The sequence below is a fragment of the Anoplopoma fimbria genome, chromosome 17 (assembly GCF_027596085.1).
Source record: "Anoplopoma fimbria isolate UVic2021 breed Golden Eagle Sablefish chromosome 17, Afim_UVic_2022, whole genome shotgun sequence".
In the NCBI taxonomy this organism is placed as follows: Eukaryota; Metazoa; Chordata; class Actinopteri; order Perciformes; family Anoplopomatidae; genus Anoplopoma; species Anoplopoma fimbria.
This window is the reverse complement of record NC_072465.1, coordinates 26,159,600-26,183,972: the sequence shown is the minus strand read 5'-3', so window position 1 is coordinate 26,183,972 and position 24,373 is coordinate 26,159,600. Positions and strand designations below refer to the sequence as shown.

General features: G+C 40.5%; 1 protein-coding gene across 1 annotated transcript in view; it reads right to left on the bottom strand.

Moving 5' to 3' along the window:
* Nucleotides 1-24,373, bottom strand: part of LOC129105562 (filamin-B) — a 70,138-nt gene that overhangs the window by 9,082 nt on the left and 36,683 nt on the right. The window contains 28 exon segments of the mRNA XM_054616651.1: nt 835-957; nt 1,355-1,507; nt 2,020-2,223; nt 2,811-2,969; nt 3,139-3,312; nt 4,192-4,320; nt 4,651-4,791; nt 5,476-5,581; nt 6,266-6,343; nt 6,953-7,200; nt 7,826-7,906; nt 7,909-8,017; nt 8,176-8,329; nt 8,922-9,213; nt 10,249-10,409; nt 10,505-10,667; nt 10,790-10,963; nt 11,336-11,536; nt 12,495-12,612; nt 12,718-13,032; nt 13,590-13,775; nt 14,442-14,521; nt 14,671-14,788; nt 15,044-15,198; nt 15,535-15,625; nt 15,899-16,059; nt 17,627-17,750; nt 23,856-23,999. Of these exon segments, the coding sequence (XP_054472626.1) occupies nt 835-957; nt 1,355-1,507; nt 2,020-2,223; nt 2,811-2,969; nt 3,139-3,312; nt 4,192-4,320; nt 4,651-4,791; nt 5,476-5,581; nt 6,266-6,343; nt 6,953-7,200; nt 7,826-7,906; nt 7,909-8,017; nt 8,176-8,329; nt 8,922-9,213; nt 10,249-10,409; nt 10,505-10,667; nt 10,790-10,963; nt 11,336-11,536; nt 12,495-12,612; nt 12,718-13,032; nt 13,590-13,775; nt 14,442-14,521; nt 14,671-14,788; nt 15,044-15,198; nt 15,535-15,625; nt 15,899-16,059; nt 17,627-17,750; nt 23,856-23,999 (4,342 nt within the window).

Genomic DNA, 24,373 nt, shown 5'->3' with positions numbered 1-24,373 from the left:
GCTCACTGGAGAGAGGAGAAGAGGAGGAAAAAGGGGGGGAGGAAGGACACAAGGAAGGGAGGAGGAGGAGGAGGAGAGAAGGATGGAAGGTAGAGGAGAAAATAAGGAGAAGCTGAGGAGGAAAAGTGGGAGACATGATGGAGAAGATGAAAGTAAATAAAGTGGATTATGACAAAAGAAAAGAAAGAAACTAGAAGAAAGACAGAGGAAAAAATGGCAGAAAGAATTATTAAGGAAGGAAAAGGAAGGCAGAAACACAATGAGATAGAAGGAGAAAATACAGAATTTCAAATGTAAAAATAGAGAAGTAAAAGAAAGAAGGAGGCAAGGGTGAGACAAAGGGAAGGATGGAAGAAGAGGGAAGGAAAGAAAAGATCAGGAAAGGACAAAAGACAAAGCTGGCAGATTAACAGTCGTTACAGAACAGCAGTAAGAAACAAAGAGAAACCAGAGAAATGTCGGAGCTTCAGAGAGGAAACAGTTTTAGAGTTTTCTGTCTGAACGTTTTCTCCAGATGTCAGCCGGACAGAACGCTGACGGTGTGTCAAACATCGAGGTTCAACGAGTTCAGGACCTGAACTTTGACCTGAAGGGTCCCCACAGATGTTACCGTTAGAGGCGTTTACAGGTGATGGATGGGACCAAAGCCACTGCATCTGTGATCCAGGTGGTCCAATCATGAGCCTTAAGATTAGCAAGGTTACAAGGTGTGTGTGTGTGTGTGTGTGTGTGTGTGTGTGTGTGTGTGTGTGTGTGTGTGTGTGTGTGTGTGTGTGTGTGTGTGTGTGTGTGTGTGTGTGTGTGTGTGTGTGTGTGTGTGTGTGTGTACTGTACCTGGTATCTTCAGACTGAGGTCACACTGACTCCCCACGCTGGAAACGGATGCCGCCTTCTGTCGTCGGGTGATGCTCTCCCGGATACGACCCTCTCCCGTCACACGCACCGTGAACGGACTTCCTGTTGACGAACACATACACCTTACATGAGTTTCCTTTATGGTTTATTAAAAATCTGCTCCTGAATCTCTGGAGTGTCGAATATTTTTTTTACTCTTAAGTCTAACTGCTGGATGCAATATCTCTTCTACTTCATAGTCAAACTTCTTTTTATTTGCAGATGATCCGACTCTGAATGGTCTTAATGACTTCTTAAAATGTCACACAGAACAGTAACATTAGTTTTACTCATAAAAATACTGTTTTCTGGAAAAACCTGCACTTAAAATACAACCATTATTATTTTTCCTTTAACGGATTTGGAATCAAAAACTTTTTTACGTTTTCTAGAGGATTGTATAATAATTGCATAATTTCTAATCACCAACAGAAACAAAATCATTGGGTTTTTTTGTTACCTGGAACGTGTTCCTCTGCGAAGCGGATTGAGACGATGTAGTTTCCTGGTTCAGTGGGACAGTAGGTGACTCTACACGTGCCGTCCTCCATGTCCTCCGTCTGGATGTCCACCTTACTGGGACCTTCGATGGCCAGAGCCAGGCCGCCGTAACCTGCAGAGACAAACACAGGAGCGTGAAGCTAACACTGGATGGCTGACGGCAGAAACAGACGTCTGTCTGAGTTTTTCTGATGTTATCAAGTTCCCTCATCTCATCAATCAACTTGGTTACACTGAACACAAAGTGCAGCTGAGGTCTTTTGTTGGAAAGAATATTGGACAAATTGAAACTGAAGTCGGTGTAAGATGAAAAGTCAGAGCAGCACCAAAGTTATTAAAATGAATCCAAAGATGGACATAAATGTCTGAACCAGATGTCATGACAATTCATCCAAAGGAGACATTTTTAAATCTTAACCATAAATGTCAACCTCATGGTGGCGCTATAGGAAAAGTCAGAGGGATTCATCCTCTGGGAAGCATGAATGAAAATACAAGATTTCATGGCAATGAATCGAATAACTATTATACACTTCAGTCCAATCATACACTACCAGCATGGCAAAAAAAAAGACATTTAAACCCTCAAACACAGCTGTTGCGTTCAAAGACCTCCGTACTGACCGGCCTCCTGCGTGTCGACCACGAAGCTGGAGTTGTTGAAGGTCGTTCCCTGGACGAGGCCGTCGCCGTGAGCTTTGACCTGGCTGGCGTCGCCGATCTCAGACTGGACGACCATGATGGTGATCGGACTGTTGGCCACGTGACGGCCGTTCTTCAGGATGCTGACCCGGTGCTCACCCACCTCACGGGGGATGAAGGAGATACCTGAGGGGAGGAGGAGGGAGGTGGAGAGATTGATCATTTTACCAAGGAAATGAGAGGATAGAGGAGAAACAGGAAACAGAAGGGGGACCAAGAAAAGGGCAGGGGGTGAGGAAGAAAAGAGGAAGGAAGGAAGGAAGGAAGAATAAAAGGAGAAAGAGGAAACCATGGGGAGGGAGAAAAGTGAGTTGGATTAGGAAGAGAAAAGTGAGTTGGATTAGGAAGATAAGAGGAAGGAAGGAGAGAGAGGAAACAAGGGGGAGGAAGATAAGGGGGAGGAGAGAGGAAACAGGAGGGGAAACAGAAGGGGGTGAGGAAAAAGAGGGATGAAGGAAGGAGAAAGGATAGGAAGCAAAAGCAAGGATATGAAGAAGGAAGAGGAGGGAAATAAATGGATGACGGAGGAGGTGAAAGTGAGAAACGTGGAGATGAGAAATAAAGAGAAATAGGTGGAAGAGAACAGATTCAAATGAATGATTTTCTGTATTTATGTGTGTGTGTGTGTGTGTGTGTGTGTGTGTGTGTGTGTGTGTGTGTGTGTGTGTGTGTGTGTGTGTGTGTGTGTGTGTGTATTTATATGGGTGTGTTACCGATGTGGTTGTTGGCCATCCTCTTCAGCAGACACGGCTCGTCGCGTCCGGACGGCGACACGATGCTGGCGGTCAGCAGGCTGAGGTCCGACTCGTTGATGTCCAGAGAGAAATCAGCCGCCGAGCCCAGTTTGATCTGAGAGCGCCGCTGGTTGTCATCTGAACACATTTCACACATAAACAGGTAAGACACCAAACATTACGTCTGTTATGAAGACTTTTGGATTATTGATCATTACTAATCATCTGGTATCAGTGTGTGTGTGTGTGTGTGTGTGTGTGTGTGTGTGTGTGTGTGTGTGTGTGTGTGTGTGTGTGTGTGGCTGACCGGTGATCCTGGCGGTGAACGGGCTGCCGGCGATGTGCTTGTTGTTGTATTTGACCAGGATGTTGTAGTCTCCGGGCAGAGTGGGCATGTAGCTGACGCTGCACGTCCCGTCCTTGTTGTCCACACAGCTGATGTCGGCTTTGGACGGACCCTCGATGGCCAAGTCCAGACCACCTGGATGGACGGACAGACGGAGAGACGCACAGATAGATTGTATTTAAAACAAAATGTTACTACAGATTTACAAAAAAAAAATAAAACCCATTTCTTTCTCCTCTTCCTGCTTCATTATCAGCATTGTTTTATTTTATTGGTTTATTTGGTAGGGACAGTGGACATTAATTAAACATTTATGTAAATGTTTAATTAAGGTCCAAAGGGTAATTTGTATCTGTAGCCCCTACACAGATGTTACAAAGTCACCCTAAAATAAGAACATTAAAATTACAAAGTTATGCACTATTATAGAAACTTAGTGAAAATACTGTCACTACTGCTAAAAATACTACTTCTAAATACTACTAATGCAGCTGTTGTACTGCAACAATTAGCAAACAAACTAAAAAGGTTTCAACTTAATTCTGTCATTTATGTAGAAAAAAAATGGCAAAAATGCATTATTGCTGCTCCTTCAATGTGAGGATTCACTGTTTTTCTCAGAAGAAGATTCTAAACCTGAGGTCTGGGGACCACCAGCGGTCCTTCAGGGACTTCAGAAGAGTCATAAAAGGGACTTTTCTGACTTACTTCCTTTAAGAATTCAGAGTTTCATCAATTTAGAGGTCCTTGACACAACATTTTTTGAAAACCGCAGTTTTAACCACTAGAATTTGAATCTCTTTGGGTTTTGGATTGTTGATCCCAAAAAACAAGATAGTTGAAGACGTCAGCTTTGACTTTAGGAAACTGTGATGGACATTTTTCACTATTTTCTGTCCCAATGAAACAGAAGTTAGAGCCTCTTGTGGGCTTGTGGCCTCCAGGCTCCACCTCTCTGACTTGTGTTGTTAGATCAGGAGGAAGAGGGAGAACTCAATAACGTAGCTAGCGTACCTTCAGAGGCGTCCTCGGTGAACACGGTGAACGTGGCCTCCTTGTTGGCGACGCCGTAGCTCAGACCAGGACCGTAGGCGGTGACATTGGGACTGCTGGCGTGGTTCACGTAGAACTGAAGAGGAGACTCTGCAACACACAGGCAAACAAAAAGCATTCAAATTACAGGTAAAAGTCATCTTCAGTCCACATACTTCAGTGTACTCTTTATTTATACATTATTTATATAGCATATGATATTGCTTTCAAACACAATTTGTGTCCTTCACAATAAAAAACAGACTGCAGTTCTCCTTCTGGATACCAGGTGTCTCTATTCCACCTTTCTAACTAAACCCCATCATGAGATCTGTGTGTGTGTGTGTGTGTGTGTGTGTGTGTGTGTGTGTGTGTGTGTGTGTGTGTGTGTGTGTGTGTGTGTGTGTGTGTGTGTGTGTGTGTGTGTGTGTGTGTGCTGACCTGGGATGTGTGTGCCGTTGTACTTGATGTGCATCTCGTGCAGGCCGGCCTCGGTGGGAGAGTACTGCACTGTGACTGTCCCGTCCAGGTTATCTGAGATCACCGGCTGAGCAGATTTACCTGAAGGCATCAGCACCTCACCTGAGGGGGAGGGAGGGAGGGAGGGAGGGAGGGAGAGACAGAAATATTCTGTTAATATTTCCATTTAGCTTTTCTGCTATCGTTCTTTTACTTATTATTAGTGTTGATAAGAGATATCTGCACATTTAAATCTATACTGTGTTCACTTTATTGGATTTTTCTGAGCTTGCAGTTATTTCTCTTTTATCAGCTTGTATTTTTTTAATACTTCCATACTTCCAGATTTAGTCTAACTTAAGGTGAAGGGGTTGTTATCTTGCATTATGCACTTATTATTAGGTCAAAAAAGTTTTTTGTTGTCTGAATGCAGCATGGCTCCATGTCTCTCAGTCGCTGCGTTACTTTGTTTCCAGACTGAAATATCTCAACAACTTCTGGATGCATTGGCACAATATTTTCAGGATGAATCTCAAATACTTTGGTGATTCACTGATGTTTCCTGTAGCGTCACAATGACTTGACAATTGGAGTTTTAAGTGAATAGTCTAGACAGCTATTGGATGTATTGGAACTACATTTTGAACAGAACTTTATGTGTCCTATTCATGATGAATAATAACATTGTGTGTCTCGAGGCATCATCGGGTCAAAATGTTAATTTGTTCAATACTTGTTAAAACCTTAAAAACTACTGAAGCTCCCATCAGCCTCAGCGGTGCTTCTGCACTGATGCTTCACTCTCACCTGTGATTTCTCCCTTCCTGAAGGAGAAAGGGATCACCATGTCGAACGGTCTGAAGCCGCTTCCATTCACGCTGCTGCTGATTGGCTTGTAGTTGTCTGATGTCACCTGGAGAAGACAGACACGGACAGTTTAACAAGTCTATTATAACACACGACTTCCTGTCCGTCTCTGTGACCTGCATTAGAAACATGCTGTTCTTCATCCAAGCCCCGCCCACATAAGGGGCATCCTGGGAAGTGTAGTGTGATGGAGCAGAGAAGAAGAAGGATGATGATGATGACAGCGAAGAAGAGTGCACTGATGAAGATGAGAGCGAGAGAGAAAAACCACCACAACAAACCCCCTGGAGGAAACAAATAAATAAAGTCCTCAGACGCCTGTAACCGACAGCTTCTGCAACAGATGTTGCTAGATGTTTGCTGCGATCCCATTGGCTGAGACAAAAAAGAGAAGCAATGACATGGAGGAGAAACGGGCGAGCGAAAGAGAGAGAGGTAAAGTTTTAAACCAGCAGCCACCTGCAAGAGAGGAGCAGTGTGTGTGTGTGTGTGTGTGTGTGTGTGTGTGTGTGTGTGTGTGTGTGTGTGTGTGTGTGTGTGTGTGTGTGTGATTAAACATGCAAGTTTTGTGTTATGTTAAAGGATCATTTCACCCAAATCACAAATACATAAATGGCGTGTTCAAGCAAGTAAGCTTCAGTGTGTGTTGTTTTAGTGTGTGTGTTTGCTTGAGTGTGTATGCGTGTTGTGTGTGTGTGTGTGTGTGTGTGTGTGTGTGTGTTTGGGGTACCCAGGGCTGGGAGCCAGCATGGGGCGTGGCCTGTTGTCCAGACGTCTGCTGTTGGATCAAGGGGACCTCATCAGTAGCCTGAAGACATGACAATAAGGGTTAAAATCTGACCTAACACACACACACACACACACACACACACACACACACACACACACACACACACACACACACACACTAACAGAGGCTGTAATGACATAAACTGCCGTGGCATCGTGGGTAAACCTGTAAACTGAAGGCATGAGGTCAAAAAGTTAATCTTCAACCAACTTAATCAACAAATAGTCTAGATTTGTTTGGCCACTTTTCAAATCTAACGTTAATGTTAATGCAGTTTATGTGCTAGTTTTAAGAGTCGGCTTATTTGTTCTTTATAATAATAATAATACATTTTATTTGTATAGTGCTTTGAAAGGTACTCAAAAGCACTTTACATGCTAAAGACAGAAACAATGATGATGTTGACATGAATGAAAACAAGCAGCTGCCTGGAAAGACAAGAAAAAAAACCTAGAGAAAGTAACATTTGTTGTTAGTAGAGGTAGTTTAAATATTGATCTCTATAAACATTATTAAATATACACAGTAAGATCTTCATCCGTCTTCTGTTCAAAGCTGAAACAAATGACGTGAACCCATTTTGGATCCCTAACCAGATTGTAATAAACACTATTCTGCATCCCTCACCATGACTTTGAAGGGACTGCGTGGGACGTTTTCTCCTCCGAAGCGGACGTAGATGACGTAGTTGCCAGGCGCCGGCGCCGTGTAGAAGATGTCGAAGGTGCCGTCCTCGTTCTCCAGGACCTCGGCCTCCACCTCGCTGCCGTCGGGCTGAACCACCACGCAGCTCACCTTTCCTTTCCCAGCACCCTTTGCATTCACCACCAGGCCCAGCTCCTCGCCGATGGTCACCGTGGGACCCACGCCTGGACCTGGGGAGGAGGAAGTTTTATTAGATTTTAGATTTGTTTTATTCTTTTCAAAAATGTATTTATTTGTGTTTGTTGATTTGTTAGTTTATTAATTCATATTTTTATTTATTTTTATATTTATTCATTAATTTAATTTTATAATCATTCATTCATCTTTATATTTATTTATTTGTGTTTGTTAGTTTATTAATTTATTCACAATTCATTTATTGATATATTTAGTCATTCGTTTATTTATATATACATTTATTAATTATTTAAATGTATTTATTTATTTGTGTTTGTTAGTTTGTTAATTTATTTATGTATTTATGTATTCATATTTTTATTTATTTATACATGTATTCATTCATTTATTTATATATTTATTAATTCATCTATTTATTTATTGATATTTATTTATATATTTGTGTTTGTTAGTATATTCATTTATCACATTTTTTTATTTATACATGTATTCATTCATTTAATAATATATATTTATTCATTGATCTATTAATTAATTAATTAATATTTATTTATTTGTGTTTGTTAGTTTATTTCTTTTTCTTTTTAGACATTTATTAATCTATTTAATTATTTTATTTATTCATGTTCTCTGTGAGACATCCTCATCCATGGTCACGTACCGTGACGGTGCACTTGCTGGCGTCTCCGGTTGCTGTGGCACGGACTCTGTAGGGCGAGGCGGGGATGTCGTCACCCCGTACTTTATGACGATGTTGTGTCGACCAGCTCGGTCGGGGACGTAAGACACGCTGTATGTGCCGTCACCGTGGTCATGGATACGGGCCTGCTTAGGTTTACCATCCTGGTCCTGGAGTGGAAGAAGGACAGAGTGTGATGTCTTTTATTTGTGTATATAATTCTCAGTGTGTCTCTGTATGTGTGTGTGTATGTGTATGTGTGTGTGTGTGTGTGTGTGTGTGTGTGTGTGTGTGTGTGTGTGTGTGTGTGTGTGTGTGTGTTACTGACGGTGATGAGCACGCTCAGTTGGCCCTGTCCGGCGTCCTTGGCGTCGATGTTGAACTCTACGGGGAAGCTGGCGGGGACGCCGCTGGTCAGCCCGGGGCCGCTGGCTCGCACTTTACTGGCATCGTGGGTGGGAAGAACCCGAAACTTGAAGGGACTGAAGAGACCACAGAGACCGTTACTACAGACACTGACGTGCTCCTGAGCAAGGCACTCAAACACCACAAACATTTCAGTATATGGATTTCCTGTTTGTCAGTTTTGTCATTATAGTTGAGAAACTTTTTGACAAAACAATGAAGAAAATACAAATTATTCATGTTTTTCCTATCAGTCAAAAGTTTGGACACACCTTCTCATTCAACTACTTTGAAGAATGTAAAATATAAAACATATTCTGGTTTGTTGAGCATTTGTTTGTTTACCACATAATTCCATATGTGTTCCTTCATAGTTTGGATGTCTTCAATATTAATCTACAATGTCCAAACAATGTCCAAACTGGTACTGTAGATCTTGTACTTTTCATGCATTTGTAGACTGTGCATTTTGAATATATTAGTTCAGAATAAATATTTTCCAAAAAAAGTCTATAGCTTAAAGTCAGAATATAAAGATATTTGATACACCTTCTGCAGTATTAAAAAGGTATTTACAACAAAAACAAAATACATAAAAATACTTTCTGCAGATTCTGTCTAAATCACTCCTCAACATTAGTACTTCTGTACTACAGTACTGCTCAGTACCTGCGGGGGACGTCCTCCTCTGCGTACTTGACGGCCACAGAGTACGGCCCCTCCACAGACGGCACGTAGGACACCAGGTGAGTCCCGTCCCCGTTGTCAGTCACCTCCACGGGCTCCGCCATGCCTTTGGGAGCCGTGACGGCCACGGCCAGTGGGGCCACGCCAGCCTTCCTGCAATCCACAGTGAAGGATTGTGGGATATTGGCCCTGACCCCTGATCCCACACCGGGACCAGACACCTTGACCTTACTGGAGTCCACCACGTCCTTCACTGGGACCTTGAATGGACTTCCTGGAAGTGACAGGAAAAGGGAAATATTAGCCCAACTATCTGCTAATTGCAGAAGCTCTATAAAGTTTATCCTCTTGAGGTGGTTTCTGGGTAATGTGGTTTCTGCATCCCAAAGCTTTCTGTACCTCCAGCTGCCCTCACACAGCCGAAACCACGGAGCAACATCCGTCAATGAAAGGCGTCGAACAAGGAAACACGCTGAGCTTTTTCCTGAGCAAAGTCAATTAAACAGAGCTGTGGCTTTTTTTAACTTCAACCACATCTTTAAAACATTAAGCTGAAACACTCTGCTTCTTTTATCAGCCAATAACCCCGACGACATCTTTTTAACATTAACTGTAAAGCACTGAGCACATGTTTTAAATGTTATACGGGAATCTGCATTAGAGAGCCTTCTTTAGGAAATAAACAGAAACGTGTGGGACAATTTTCATGCCAGTCTATTTGGATTCAAAGTATTTAAGTATGTTGATATTCTAGATTTTTCTGACAATTATCTGTTTATCCAAAGCTTGGTATATCTTCTTCCTCTGTGCAATAAACTATTTTTTCCTCAATCACTGGGGGGCCTCAGAGTGCCATCTGGGAGACTTACTGGTAAATGGTTTTAGAGTTACTGGCAAATGGTTAGATTAAATAAAAAAACACTGTTTTGGTAATGTACAAAGAAAGTAGTTTTTTGATTTAAATGTGTTTAAGAATGAACATTAATTAAAAAGAAAAAACTAGCGAATGCATTTTTTCTACAGTGACCAGCTGTTTTAGGAAATTGCTGTGCAGTTTCCAAAATAAAACTATATATCCTTGATATATACCTGATGATTTATATATATATATATATATGATATATATATATATCTGGACAGGGTAGTCTTTAAATATTGAGAGATGGACTAAGACATTCTTATTATTTATCCTTCTGATAGGAATTCACAGAACAAACACTACACTGATCCTTTGAGATATTTCACTTTAAACCAACCTATTTAACAATCCTTCCAGCTTGCATTGCTTTTAAAAAAATCTATCTCTCACCGGGGATGTGCTCTCCTCCGTAGGTGATGTTGACGTCGTAGAGGCCGGGCGTGAGGGGAACGTACTCCACGCTGCAGCTGCCATCTTTGTTGTCTTTGCAGGTCATCTTCGACTCCGATGGACCCTCCACGGTGATGCCGAGACCGCCGATACCGGCCCCTCTGGAGACGGATCAATACACAGAAATCAGCATGAGTTTGACATGAAGTTTGAGACTTTTTCCATAATTCCAGGAATCAAAAACTGGTAACAGTACCTGGTGATGATGTTGAAGTTGTTGGTCTTGTCGGTGAGGGCTTGCTGGAGGCCGGGGCCAGTAGCCACCACCTTGCTGGGGTCGCATCCCTCCGTCACAGACACCCTGAACGGACTCTTAGGAACCGGTGTGTCGTCATACAGAACCTGGACGCTGTGGACGCCTGAAATACACACCGGGACAGACAGCAGCTGATGATCACAATCCGTCACGTTGCCGTAGGTTACAGTAGAATAGTCAAGATCAAAGCTTTATTATGAGTGTTTTTTTATAGTCTTCAGTTACCGTTCTCAAAAGGCGTGTACTCCACGTTGTAGATCCCGGTGCCGTTGTCGGTGATCTCACAGTCTGTCAGCGCTCCGGACGGGTTCTTGACCTCCGCCTTCACGTGGTCTCCACCTCGCCGGGTCAGAGGACGGGCGTCCACCGTGAACGATGTGGTGGCTTCTCTGAAAACAGCTGCAGGAGAGAGGAGGGAGGAAGTTCAGTTTACGAGTCATGGTTAGTTTACTCAGTTTGTCAGAATAGAATGATTACAGGATCATGGAAGACGTGGAAATATACTGTTAGCAAAGGACTAATGAAAGTCTCACTTGAGGAGTATTTGGGGAAATGTAGGATTCTGTGTTCTTTGAGCTTGACCCAAATTAGGTATTACAAGTTATCTGTCTCTCACAAGTCCCCCAAATGTATGTTAACTGTAAACTAATGTCCCCCTTTAAACTTTTAAAGTCAAATTACTAGTGTGTATCTGCTGCTTCAGTTTATTTATAGTGGCTATAATTGTTAATTTAATATAACAATTTATCAAACGTCAATAACACACTGCACCTTCTCCTTCCACTCCGGGTCCGAACACTTTGACCTTGGAGGTGTCGACGGCAGGATCCACCATCACCTTGGCGGGGAACCCTGGGACGGCCTTGCCTCCGTACTTCAGCAGCAGGGTGTACATGCCGGAGGTCAGGGGGACGTAGGTCACCGTGTAGGTCCCGTCTTTGTTGTCCACCACCTCCGTCTTCGCTTTTACACCTGAAAGAAAACGGCCCAGTTACTACATTTATATCACAGTCCTGAATATCTTTCAACAGAAGGCAATTTAAACAAATTTAGCATAAATTTGTGAAGCTTCAATCCCAACAAAATACTATATATTAAAGACCAATACAGTGTGTTATATTCATGGTAAAGTTATTAAGTAGAATTTGCTGTCGTTAAAGGACCGTGCTGGTGTTTTTTCCTTTCCAGCCTTTTGTTTTAGCTCATTTCAGTAAAATAATAAGACTGACAGATCACTTGAGTATTTGAATTACTGACACACAGACTTGAGAACCAAGAATTAAAACAAAACCTGATAAGACTGAAGATATTTTGACTTAACCTGCCTCCAATCAAAGGTTAGATGTGGCAACTGGTTGCATAAATGCATTGTGTTAATATATAAATGAACTACAAAACACACAGAATATCAAATATTTCTTAATTTGGTTATTTCTAGCAGAATCTGCTTTCAACTGCTTGACCACACAGAAACATCACTTTCCTAAATTTATTAAGAATTTAAAGCAAAAGCTCAACACATTGGAAATTATATCTATTTGCTTTCTGAAGGAGACTTATATAAGAAGATCAATATCAGTCATATCTGTCCGTTAGATATCAGATACCAGCTGCCAGTTAGCTTAGCTTAGCATAAAGGCTGGAAACTGCTAACCTGGCTTTGAAATCCACCTACCAGCACCTCTAAAGCTCTCTAATTAACACTTTATATCTTGTTTATTTAATCTTTCCATTCCATTTGGGTGATTATGTGTCAGACTGTTTCTTAGACCGGCATATAGCCATATTGGTACAAACATTTTCCAAAATGTGTAACTATTCTCTGCTTTAAAACACGAATGTAAAGATAAAAAAATATTTTAAAAAACAGTATGTAGAGCTAACAGTGTGTATACTGGTTACTGGTGAATGACAACAGTGTCGGTGTTACCAGAGGCTGGTCCAGAGCCAGTCGGACTGGACGGCGAGGAGTCTGGTACGGCCTCCAGGATGAGTTGACCCGGTCCGGCCTTGGAACAGTCCACATTCACCACACTGGTCTCTCCAACCTGCACAGACACAACAAACCGGATCAGACTTCATCCTGGGAGAGTCAAGAGGATCAAATTCAGAAGCATAATCTTTAGCTTGCATCTTCCTTTCCAGACGCTCACCTTGGCTCTTTTCAGGCCCGACCCGGACGCCACCACCTTAGAGGGGTCAAAGGGCATTTGGACGTTGGCTTTGAAGGGCGAGCCGGGGATGTGGACCTCCTCAAACAGGATGTTGACCAGGTAGTCTCCGGGCTCGGTGGGCAGGTAGGAGACGGAGCAGGTCCCGTCGCCGTTGTCCGAACACTCGATCTTGGCCTCGGTCGGCCCCTCCACTGTCAGACCCAGACCACCGGTGCCGGCACCCTTTGTGTCGATGGTGAACTCTGCAGGGTTTCCAACCAGACCTCCTTTAAGACCGGGACCGAACGCCTTCACCTGGAGGGGAGACGGGGATGGTGCCATGCAGACGCTTTATTGTTATTTTCATATCATTTTTAGGTTTTGTTACAATTTGTTTATATTACCTTCTTTTAAATACTAATGAGTAAACAATGATAGGTTTAAAACAGTTTTATTTAGTAATTCTTTTTAACTTGTACATTCTAATAAATGTTTGTATTTTTACTTCTTCTGTATTCTCATTCAACACAATAAAATGTTAAAAATTATAGTTTACTATTTTATAAAAAATAAAAAATGCCATCTAGTCACAGAGGACAAGATTTATTTTGTTGAACATGTATTCATGAAAAATAAAATCGAAAAAAATATTAAATTGAGTTGGATCTTTAAGGTTGGATCTTTAAGGTTGTATTTGTCGTAAGGAACCTTTTTTTTCTTCCGCAACAAATAGAAAAAAAAAAGTACCATAGAGCGTTACAACTATAAGAAATAGAAAATAAAAGAATATTAAATAGAGTTTGATCTTAAGGTGCTTTTAAAGGAGGTAAGGAAACATGGTTGTAGAAAAACAAAAAAGATGCTGATGTTACCTTGCTCGGGTCTGGAGGCAGCTGGGCCTCCACGGGGAATGGACTCCCAGGGACCGGGTGTCCGTCGTAGGTCACGTTGACGGCGTGGACCCCCTCCTCTGTGGGGGTGTACCGGACCAGACTGACGCCTGCTTTACCGGGCTGAGGCTCCATTTTACACTTCACCGCCCGCTGGGTGGGGCTCAGCTAGGGATGCACACAAGAACACAGAGGATTTCATTTTTGAGAAGGCTTAGACTCTATGGTGTAAATAGTAAACTCATGGTACAGTTTTAGCTCATAGGCAAAAAGACAATCACTTTCTTCAGCCCTTATATAATAATCTGTGCTCAGGGAGGCACAGATACTTGTGAACCCAACCCAAACGCATATTCTGACCCAGACTTTCAGCTGCTGCTTTTAGGCAGATGGTTCAGAATGCAGTAGTTTGTTGTAGTTTTATATGAGAGGATTTCATTGGGGACTAATACAGTATATACTTGATTATCTATTATCTGGGAGGCTCACACATAGTTTTATTATCCAAAACTATCTGTCTTTTATTAGCTTTATTGTTTTCTATTTTTAAACTCTATTTAAGTCTATGTGTATTTAAGCTTGTTTATGCGTTTATGATCTATGCTCTACGCGTGCATGTGGATTGTAAAGGTGGCAAGTGCATTGTGTGATTCAACGGCTTGGAGCCCAAGGCAAATTTCCCTTCGGGGCAATAAAGTTGATCTTATCATATCTTATCTTAAAATGAATGAAGTAACACTGCAGTCTCTTGATGTTCTATATCTTATGAAACTAATCTAATGAAAAGACCAAAACCAAAAATTGATCCAACTGACAAGTGACGTAAACACTCACCACTTCCACCTCCAGACGACCTTGACCTCCTGCACCTTTGGTGTCCACCATAAACTGCTGCTCCTGATCCACCTCCGCTCCTGAAAGACATTTATTGATTTTTTTCATTGATAAATAACTTTTTTTAACTTTTTTCCTCTGGTGTCCTGAAAAGAATTATTCTCTGAGAAAATTTTTAATCATTACGTCTCTTTACAGTCGGAAGACAGAAGAAAGACAGATTTCTTACTTCCTTCCAGGTCGTCCACGTTGACTTTGCTCAGATCCAGCGGGGCAGCGACGCCGACCGTGAAGGGGCTCTTGGAGATGGGGTCTCCTCCAAACTTCACCGTGATCGTCTGCTCCCCCTGCAGACACATGCAACATGCAGATCCAACATTTAAACACTTACTTCATTCATAAAGTACTACGGAGGCGACGTAACGGCCATGTTGAATTTTTTAATCTCCGGAAAAAGTGGAGAATTTGCGCTTCATGACCTTTCCTACAGTTTGCTTTGTATTTAACTCTCCTATTGAACCGGTGTGTGTCAGACGTATGTGTTATACAGCCTATTTATTTGATGTACAGGTGAGTCCGTGATGAGTGTGTATTTGACGTACCTGTTGTACAGGTGTGTATTTGACAGTCTGGGAGTAGTCGTAGTTGTCGATGATGTCAAAGTCATCGACGGGGGAGGAGAAGGTGACGTCCAGCGGAGCTTTACCGGCTCCTTTAGTCAACACTGTGAAATGGGTCGGTTTACCGCTCTCCACACCTGCACAGGTAGAGAGGGGGGGAGAGATGGAGACAGTGAGAGAGAGAGGGACAAAGATGGAGACAGACAGAGAGATAGAGAGACAGAGAGAGAGAGAAACAGAGAAAGATGAAGACAGAGAGAGAGAGAAACAGATGGAGACAGAGAGAGACACAGACAGAGAGAGAGATGGAGACAGAGAGAGAGAGAGAGAGAGAGAAAAAAATGTTTTGTAGATATTGGTAATTGGGTTATAGTGTGTGTGTGTGTGTGTGTGTGTGTGTGTGTGTGTGTGTGTGTGTGTGTGTGTGTGTGTGTGTGTGTGTGTGTGTGTGTGTGTGTGTGTGTCCGTCTCACCAGTACGAGCCAGTCCAGGACCCTCAGCTTTGACCTTCGATGCGTCGTGAGAAGGTTCGACTTTGACGTTAAATGGACTCTGTGGAACTTCCTGTGTGGAAAAAAAAAAAAAAAAAAATCACAGTAAAACCAATCAGAACATACCACCAACATCTTCACTGATCTATACAGAGATTTTCTGTGTGTTTATGTCTGTGTGTTTATGTCTGTGTGTTTATGTGTTTATGTCTGTGTGTTTATGTCTGTGTGTTTATATGTTTATGTGTGTGTGTGTGTGTGTGTGTGTGTGTGTGTGTGTGTGTGTGTGTGTGTGTGTGTGTGTGTGTGTGTGTGTGTGTGTGTGTGTGTGTGTGTGTGTGTGTACCTTGTCGGTGAACAGGACTTTGATGGTGAGTCTCCCAGCAGCAGGAGGCATGTATTTGACAGTGAAGGTGTCGTTGGCGTTGGGGATGATGTCAAAGTCCACGTCGGCCTCTTTGTCACCGACCATGTTGGCGTCACACTTGATGCCCACACTGACGTCGCCTGGATGAACACACACACACACACACACACACACACACATTATTTGAACTGCAAAGAATAGAATTACAATATAAGAAAGAAATACACTATTTAATCTTTCAATGTAAACAGTTTAGGAGCTTCTTTCTCTGCAGTGACACTGACCACCACAAGGGGGTGCTAGACGGTTTCTCCTCTCTGCCGTTCATTAATTTTACTAACTGATGTCAGAAACATTTTGCCCCAGGATGTTGCACTGCTTTAGACTCTCTAATGTAAACAATGAACCAACCAAGCAGCACAATCAGAGTGTTTCCTGCAGCACAAGCTAGTCGTCAATCACAGCAGAAGGAATTCAGAGTATGAGAGGAATGAAGCCAGAAACTGTGTCAACAGACAGCACAAACAGGTCAAATTCTTCAACCACCAACAATCTGAAAACTCCTCTCTCTCTTCTGTCTCTCTTTTCAGCCTTAATCCTGTTTCCCCATAGCTCGATTCCCCAGGAGGACAACGTAATCAAGAGTATTGAAACAGTGCAACATCATGCAGGACACAATCAACTGTTGTCCACATGGCAGCAAAGCCAATAAAACTACTAAAAGAAAATCCTCACAGTAACAAATACTTAATTTGCGGTGGAAGAAGTACTTTGATCATTTACTGAAGTAATACTAGCAGGGCTACAATGTTAAATTCCTGATTTCAAAGTCTTACTTAAGTCGAAGAATTATCAGTAAAATGTACATTTTTGCCAGTTTCATAACAGAAAATAACTCATTAAGCAGCAGAACACCCACACCACGCTGCTGGAGATCTAGGTCGTAATGCTGGGCATGCTGGAGGGAAGGGGGGCATGGGAGAACCAGAACCAGGACCGCGCAAAGCAGATCGTCAGACCCCCCCCCCCCAAGCAGTAAAATGTGAGGTTTTGTAAAGGGAGTCTGGTGCTTTGACAATACAGATTTTTCCACAGTCAGCACAAAAATAAAGTTTCTCGTAGTAACTTTAAGTATAGTATTTGAGTGATACAGTTCTATGAATTATGCATGACCTCAATATGATTTATCTAGGCATTTACACAGATAAGCTATAAAAGGGTTTGTTGTATTTTCATATTTTTGTGCATGTAGGTGATGAAGCGTGTGTGTGTGTGTGTGTGTGTGTGTGTGTGTGTGTGTGTGTGTGTGTGTGTGTGTGTGTGTGTGTGTGTGTGTGTGTGTGTGTGTGTGTGTGTGTTTTTCTGCTCAGGAAGGTCAGAGTGATGGATTTCCCGTCAGGATGTTTCTACCTTGAGATCATTGCCAGCACATACTAGGGGGACATACCAGGGGGAAACGAGTGTGAGTGTGAGTGTGAGTGTGTGTGTGAGAATTACTCACAGATGACATAAAGGTCAATGTTTGTCTTCACATTTAAGTGTGTGTTGCTCTGACACAGATGGAAACTGCTTTAACACCAAATAAAACTGTCTGTGGGGGATTTCCTGTCTTAATTATCACTGTGTGTGTGACAGAGTGTGTGTCTTTGTGTGTGTGTGTGCGTGTGCATGTGCATGTGCGTGTGTGTGTGTGTGTGTGTTTCTTACCATCTCCGGCTCCCGAGCAGTCCACGGTGAAGTGCGTTGGCTCGTTGGCCTTCAGCCCGGTTCTCTCCACTCCCGGACCGAACACCTTCACCATCTTGGGGTGGCTTCCTTTACCCACGTTCACCTACAAGCATCACCACAACAGGAAAGTACATCACTTATTTTAAAAAGGTTATTTAGGGAGAATTCCTTCCTCAGATCCTGCTGCGATGTCTAAAACAGCACAGCAGTTAATTCGTTTTGGGTATTTTCATTATTACAAAGAATGAACACTTAATACGGAGTGCCACAGGGCTCCATCATGGATCCCCTAATGATCTTTATACATTAATGTACTTATCACTAGATCTCTTATGTTTATGTCAGATGGGTTAATGTACTATATTTAATTAAAACATAAGTGACATCTCTTTGTTGTTTAGGTAAGAATGGTTAAATTTGAAACTTTAAAGCAGTCGGAACAGTCAGCTGAACCTAAACTTCAAAAAAAGCTGCCATAAACGTTTATACTTTTATAATATTTTAGGGGGTTAAAAGACATGCTAAGAATAATAGATATTAAGTAGGAGTCCTTGAAAGAACAAGGCTTGTGGTACTTTGAACTTAAGATATGGATTGGATTGGAAGCTGTTCTTGTTTTTTCAAAGGTGTTCAAAGTGAACAGATTTCTTTTTTTGTTTCGACTCAAGCAAAACAATTAAGCAATACATCTTTAGTTCACTTTCCAGCTGCAACAAAGAACTGATAGTAGATATTCAAACTTGATCTCAAGAGGCAATCTAACCTGTGACAAAGTTTTACACCCAAATAACAGTTTGTAAGAGTTATCAGTTCCTAATAAAGCTAAAAACATCACCAATATTTGCTGAATTTTAAAGAACATGCTCTAGTTTTCCTATTATAGCTGCTATAGACATGTTTTGCAGAACATTGACAGCAAGAGGTTAACTGTATAAAACAACAGGGACTTCAAGTCCAGACAAACCCTGTAGGGTGGAGTCAGTAAACTAGATTTACCCAAACACTTAGAGATTAAGCTTAATCGTATTTTCATGTAAGGAAAGAAAGTTAAACACAATTATACATAATTATCACTTACTTAACACACACACAGCTACACAATGTTTTATGTGTATTTACGGTAAATGTGGAGGGGGTTTAGTTAGTGTGATTGTGAAATCCTGAAGAGCATTTTAGTCACTTATAATTATCACAAACAAAAAGGCACAAGAATAATTCCTAAAACAAAGACAGCCAGAGAGTTCCATGCAGCTTTTTTATGTCATTGTATCTACTTCTACATTTTCACTTTTTCCAAGCTTTAACGTGTTTCAACATTACAACTGAAATTATATTGAGGATTATAAAATCCTTTTATCTGTAGTTAAATATAACATGACACTGAAACTTGAAATAAACATTCAATGACTGGGAACTATAAGAATACTGACTAAAATGAAAATAAAAAACAACATCAAGGTCATGCAAGTCAGCGAACTCTAAAGCAAATGAACCAAACAACACAGTAAAACATTTAAATGAAACGTCAGCATTTATTTTTAAACCAACCTAGCCTCCACTTATGATTTAAGTGGATAGAAATGATGTTGGGTTTTAGTACAGCTGAAGATTAAGGTGAGTTTCATTCAACATGTTAGTTACAGATGCACTCTTGTTAGAAAAAAACAATGTAATCATTTAAAAAGAAAGCATGCATTTCATGGATGCATGCACAAAAAAAGCATTGACTAAATTAACCTTCAGGAATAAAACTTTCCTCTAAACTCTTTTACTTTATAAGTTATCCGATCATTTTAACGTAATACACAGATCAAAAGTCAACCAACAGTTACACTGTTATACACCTCTTGCTGTCAATGATATATATATATATAAAAACTAGAAATCAGTCAGGGGAGTGCAACGCATTTCTCTAACTTGAAAAGCTTAGAAGTACGATTTAAGTTTGTTTATCAGCTGTCTTCCAGGTTTATCTGTCGACCTAACTTCAACCAGATCTCACTCTACCCGAGGATTCAAACATGGATGGGCTCATTGAAGATGTAGATTTGTGCACATCTGGTGTTTACAGGTGAGTAGCACACTAACGCTAGTCCCAATAACCCACAGAGGTATGGTTCCGTTAGCGACCAAGCTAATTTATCTTAATGGTACGTACTTGTACCATTTATTCCTGTCTCATAACTGACTTAAGGTCACCTCTCTTATGAGAACCAGTTCACATAGAGCAGGTTAAAAGCACAAATTAACAAGTAAAGGTCACTAAAGTTGACCTCAACAAAAAACCTCTGGGCGGATTTATTTTACATCAATTTTACTCCAATAATTAGATTTTGGTCTTAAACTTTGCCGGTAAACAGGCTCAGTTTCACCAGTTTTTATCACCGTGAAAAATAACTTGAGTCCTTTGATGCTTTAGGTGTTTACAACCATAACTTAAAGCTAACTTTACAATTTTCGCAAACAAACAGAGCACTCCTCAAAAGGTAAATATTCTGTTTTCAATACAATAGAACAAAAAAAACTGCAGTTTTGTGCTGTTTTCCATCCACACAAGTTAGGGTCAAGTCAGGTCCTCCACCATGAATCTGTCTTAACTTCCCTCTTTTTAATGAAAAGGTGTCACGGCCGTGTGTTCCCAGCAGTGCTGAGAGTTGGGTGCGACTGTTTACTTTCTATCCATCCACTGTATCAACACTGAAGTCGGAGAAAAAGGTGCAGTCGACAACCGCAGGCTCCGGCAGCTCACAACAAGCCTGCTGACTCATCACGATGGCATCAGCTCTTAACTTTTGGAATAATACCTTTTAGACGAGTACAAACTTCTCTGGACCTACTGAAATGATATGTGGACCAGTATAAATACTGCTTTATATCAGGGCGAGAAGAAACACGAACATTTCATTATGTTGAAGAATGTTCATTTGGTTTCTACCAATTATAAGAAAAGCGTAAAAATATTACGAAGCAGTGGTCAGATTTTAACTCATTTTCTTGCTTCAAGATCCCATCAAATTTTCACTTCACACTTTTGGATTTTGTACCTCTAACGTCTCAACACAAAGAAAGGATCATCTTTGCCAACTCCTGAGGCCTGTTGGCATCGTCGTAAAATTCCAAACAATAAATAATAACATATCCAGACATATCTAAGTCCAATTGAAAGGTTCTCATAGGAATTATTTACCCTGCAGGTGAAACTATAAAAAACCTTAAACCAACAGTGAGAAGGGAAGACAGCTGATAAAGTCAGAAAGCTAACAGAGGCAAACAAATCTCTATAATTGTGATTTAAAAAGGGTGGTAACAGTGCAAAGAGGACTGGTTAGTGGATATTCCAGCTGTTAAATGAAAACCTTTTAACTCTGATTGTTTTATGTTTAAAATCTTTCGTTAAATAAAACTTCAATCATCATAAATGAGAATATAATAAGGAGCACGGTGAGTCTCGTAAAGTCATGCTTGTTAATTTCATTGTTCAATAAAACCGTTTCTAATACAGGATGTTTTTACTTCATGAGTTACACATCTGAAGTCAAAAGGTTTTCATCTAACTCGATAAAAAACTATAAATCACATGCTGTGAAGATGACAGCAGAGCTTCACTCATCTGAACCTCTCACGCTTAAAACATCTGAGTTTATGCTTTCAATGTTTCATAAGCTCCTTTTAACCCTCACTGGCTTCCCACCAACATAAACTGATAATCGTGTTAGATGGGACAAACAACCGAAGCAGAGCAAGAGTTGCTGGGAAATTTGTTTTTAACATTTAGGGTAATTTCCGTAATTTTATTATTTTAAAGCGAGGGTGCTTAGCGTCTATTCTAAGTATTAAAATGATTAAAATTACTTTCACAAAAAACTTTCAGATTAATAACTTTTTAAAAGGAGAACCTCAACACTTTGGATCAAGAAGCTCGTAAAAAATAAGGAATGTCAGATTATGTAGACAGGAGCTTTTTTTCCAGTGTGTATGATATATATTTAATTAACATTTAAGTAAATATATCATCAGGTTTCAGCAAATACCCAACATTTAAGGACTCTGATCAAATTGGGGCCAAAAACACATGGACATACCTACTTTGAAGTATACTATAGATATTGGTAGTTTTAATAGTTCTATTAGTGCCTACTTAACTAAGTTTCCCTCTCTAGGTTTTTTTTCTAATTAAATCACAAAAGCTTTTCTCTGGTTTGTATTTCGGATGAGAAAGGTTCAGATAAGTAAAGTTCTAGTTCTAGTGTAGCTCAAACAATAAGTGTTAAAAAATACAAAAAACAAAGTGAGTGAGTTACAGTGCATTGACAGTGGTTACAGTGCAGAAAAGACTAGTTAGTGCATGTGGTGGTTAAATCATCTTCAGTAAAATCTACACAAAAACAACTTCAGTTAGAGTTAACTCTTTAAAAAAAGTTATGATTAATGAGGTTGTAAAAGAGAAACCAAAGGTCATTACAGTGCAAAGACAGAAGTTACACAGTGGTTATTCAACCATTACGTCTAAAATATAAAAATTTATCAAAATAAAATAGGATTTGTTGAACACAATGTTTGATAATATAGTGGACATTAGTGATAGGCAGTCATGATTGTCAACAACATAGCCACAAATTTGTGGTGTAAATGACGTGTTTGTGTCATTTTCACATCAGAAAATGGTTTGAAATGAAAGTTTTCAGAGATTAATGAAAGAAACACAAACTAATATTTAGATGTCGAGTCACTTTGGCACATAAACAACTGACCTGAGTTAAGTCAAAGTGCAGACTTCATGCTACATGACACACTCTCTTTGTGTGGACGCAAAAAAAAACCTTTTATGTAACACTTAGCTGATTAGCAGACAAGGTAAACAATGGTAAAAGCGGATGTATTATATTCATTAATATTGGCACTGTTTTTGGCAAATGAGCTAACATTTGTTTGTTTAAAAGAATACTTAAATTTTACAATATACGCTCATTTTCTTTCTCTTTGATAAAGAGTTGAACATCGATTTAATGTCAGTGCTTTAAATATGCAGTATACACACCAACATCTCTAAAGCTCACTAATTAACACACTGTATCTCGTTTGTTTCAGGGATCTTAAGTTTATTGTTTTAAAGAAAGTCTCGTGCTGGAACTATTTCTTAATGAACAGCAGTGTATCCATCCGCCCAGTACTTCTGTGGAGTGAATATGTCTGAGATGCCAAATACAGTTGCTGAGCACAGGTTTAGGTTTTGGTCTTTTTAAAAGGCACAATGGTGCCAAACCTGAAAACTTCACCGTGATGGAGGACCTCAGGAGGCTTCACTCCGTCACGGCACCGACTGCTGTTTAACAAGAAATAGTTCCAGCATGCAACTCTCTGACTAAAACCACAAATTGGCATTTTTTGTGTACGGATTAAGTATGTGAAATACAACATGTTAATTAGTTTTAGAGCTTTAGAAAGTTACGTAGGTGTTTTTATTTTCAGCCGTTTCCAGTCATTATGCTAAGCTAGGCTAATCAAATCCTGACTCCAGCTCACTTAACACATAAACAAGATTAATGTAGAACTATTCCTGTAAGATGAATGAGCTAAATCTGTTCAAGCTCACACTCTTGAGTATTTTAGAGCAAAAACAAGAGATTAGAGACGGGACATTTTAATATGTTGTCCATGATGGAGACACATTTATTCATCTATTGATTTCAAATGAGGTCTTGTTATTAAAAGTTTAGGTTCCAATATATTCTATCCTGTTCAATTCTGGAGTCATTAAAATCTTCATTTTGCAATATTTTTGATACTATCATTAAATCAAATTGTTTGTATTTTTTGTTCCAATAGATTTCTCTTAAGGCGTTCAATATTTAAAGGTACACATATATAGGAAAACATATTTCAAATAGTGTTTTTCTTTTTTTAAGAATTTACTTCTGTGATTTATTTCTGTGCAGCTGAACTAGAAGCTGTACCTCTCCTCGGTGTACGTAGTGATGATAATCAGAGGCTTCTTTTTAATTTTGCTGTTGTCGTCTTTACATTTTGTCTGCACCGTCTTTAAACTTTCCTCTCGAACAGTCGACTCTGATTGGACGACCGTAACATTCTCGGTCTTAACTAAAGCTTCCGATTGGACGACTTTAGCACGTTCTGCCTCAACCGGATCCTCTGGTTTGGACAGGATGACGCTTCCTGTTTTAACGGGGAGCTGTGATTGGCTGCTTACCCTGAAGGGGCTGTTGGGGACGCTGACTCCTCCCCAGGCGACGGCCACGGTGTGTTTGAGAGGAGTATTGGGCGTGTAGGAGCAGGAGTACAGCCCGTCACCTTTACTCCTCACCTTCACATCCACAGGAAGCCCCTCTGCATCCTGACAGACAGACAGACAGACAGACAGACAGACAGACAGACAGACAGACAGAGAGACAGTTAGGATGGTAAAAGCTTCTTGATACAGAAACTAAAGTACAAACATGTGGCTGAATACAAATGTTTTCTTTGAGGTTTGCAGACTAGTCGATTTATCAATTTATCAATTAAATTAATCACCAACGGTAAAAAAAATCAATGTATAATTGTTAGTATTATCACAAAAAACTCACAATTTCATTTATATGTGACAGAAATCGGTGAAAACACATAAGAGGCAATGAAATGTGTGAATGTGAGCGTCAACACACTCATAGTTAGACTTTTGTAGATGGTTGTGTCTGTATTCATGATTTGGTGCGAGAGGATTTCTGT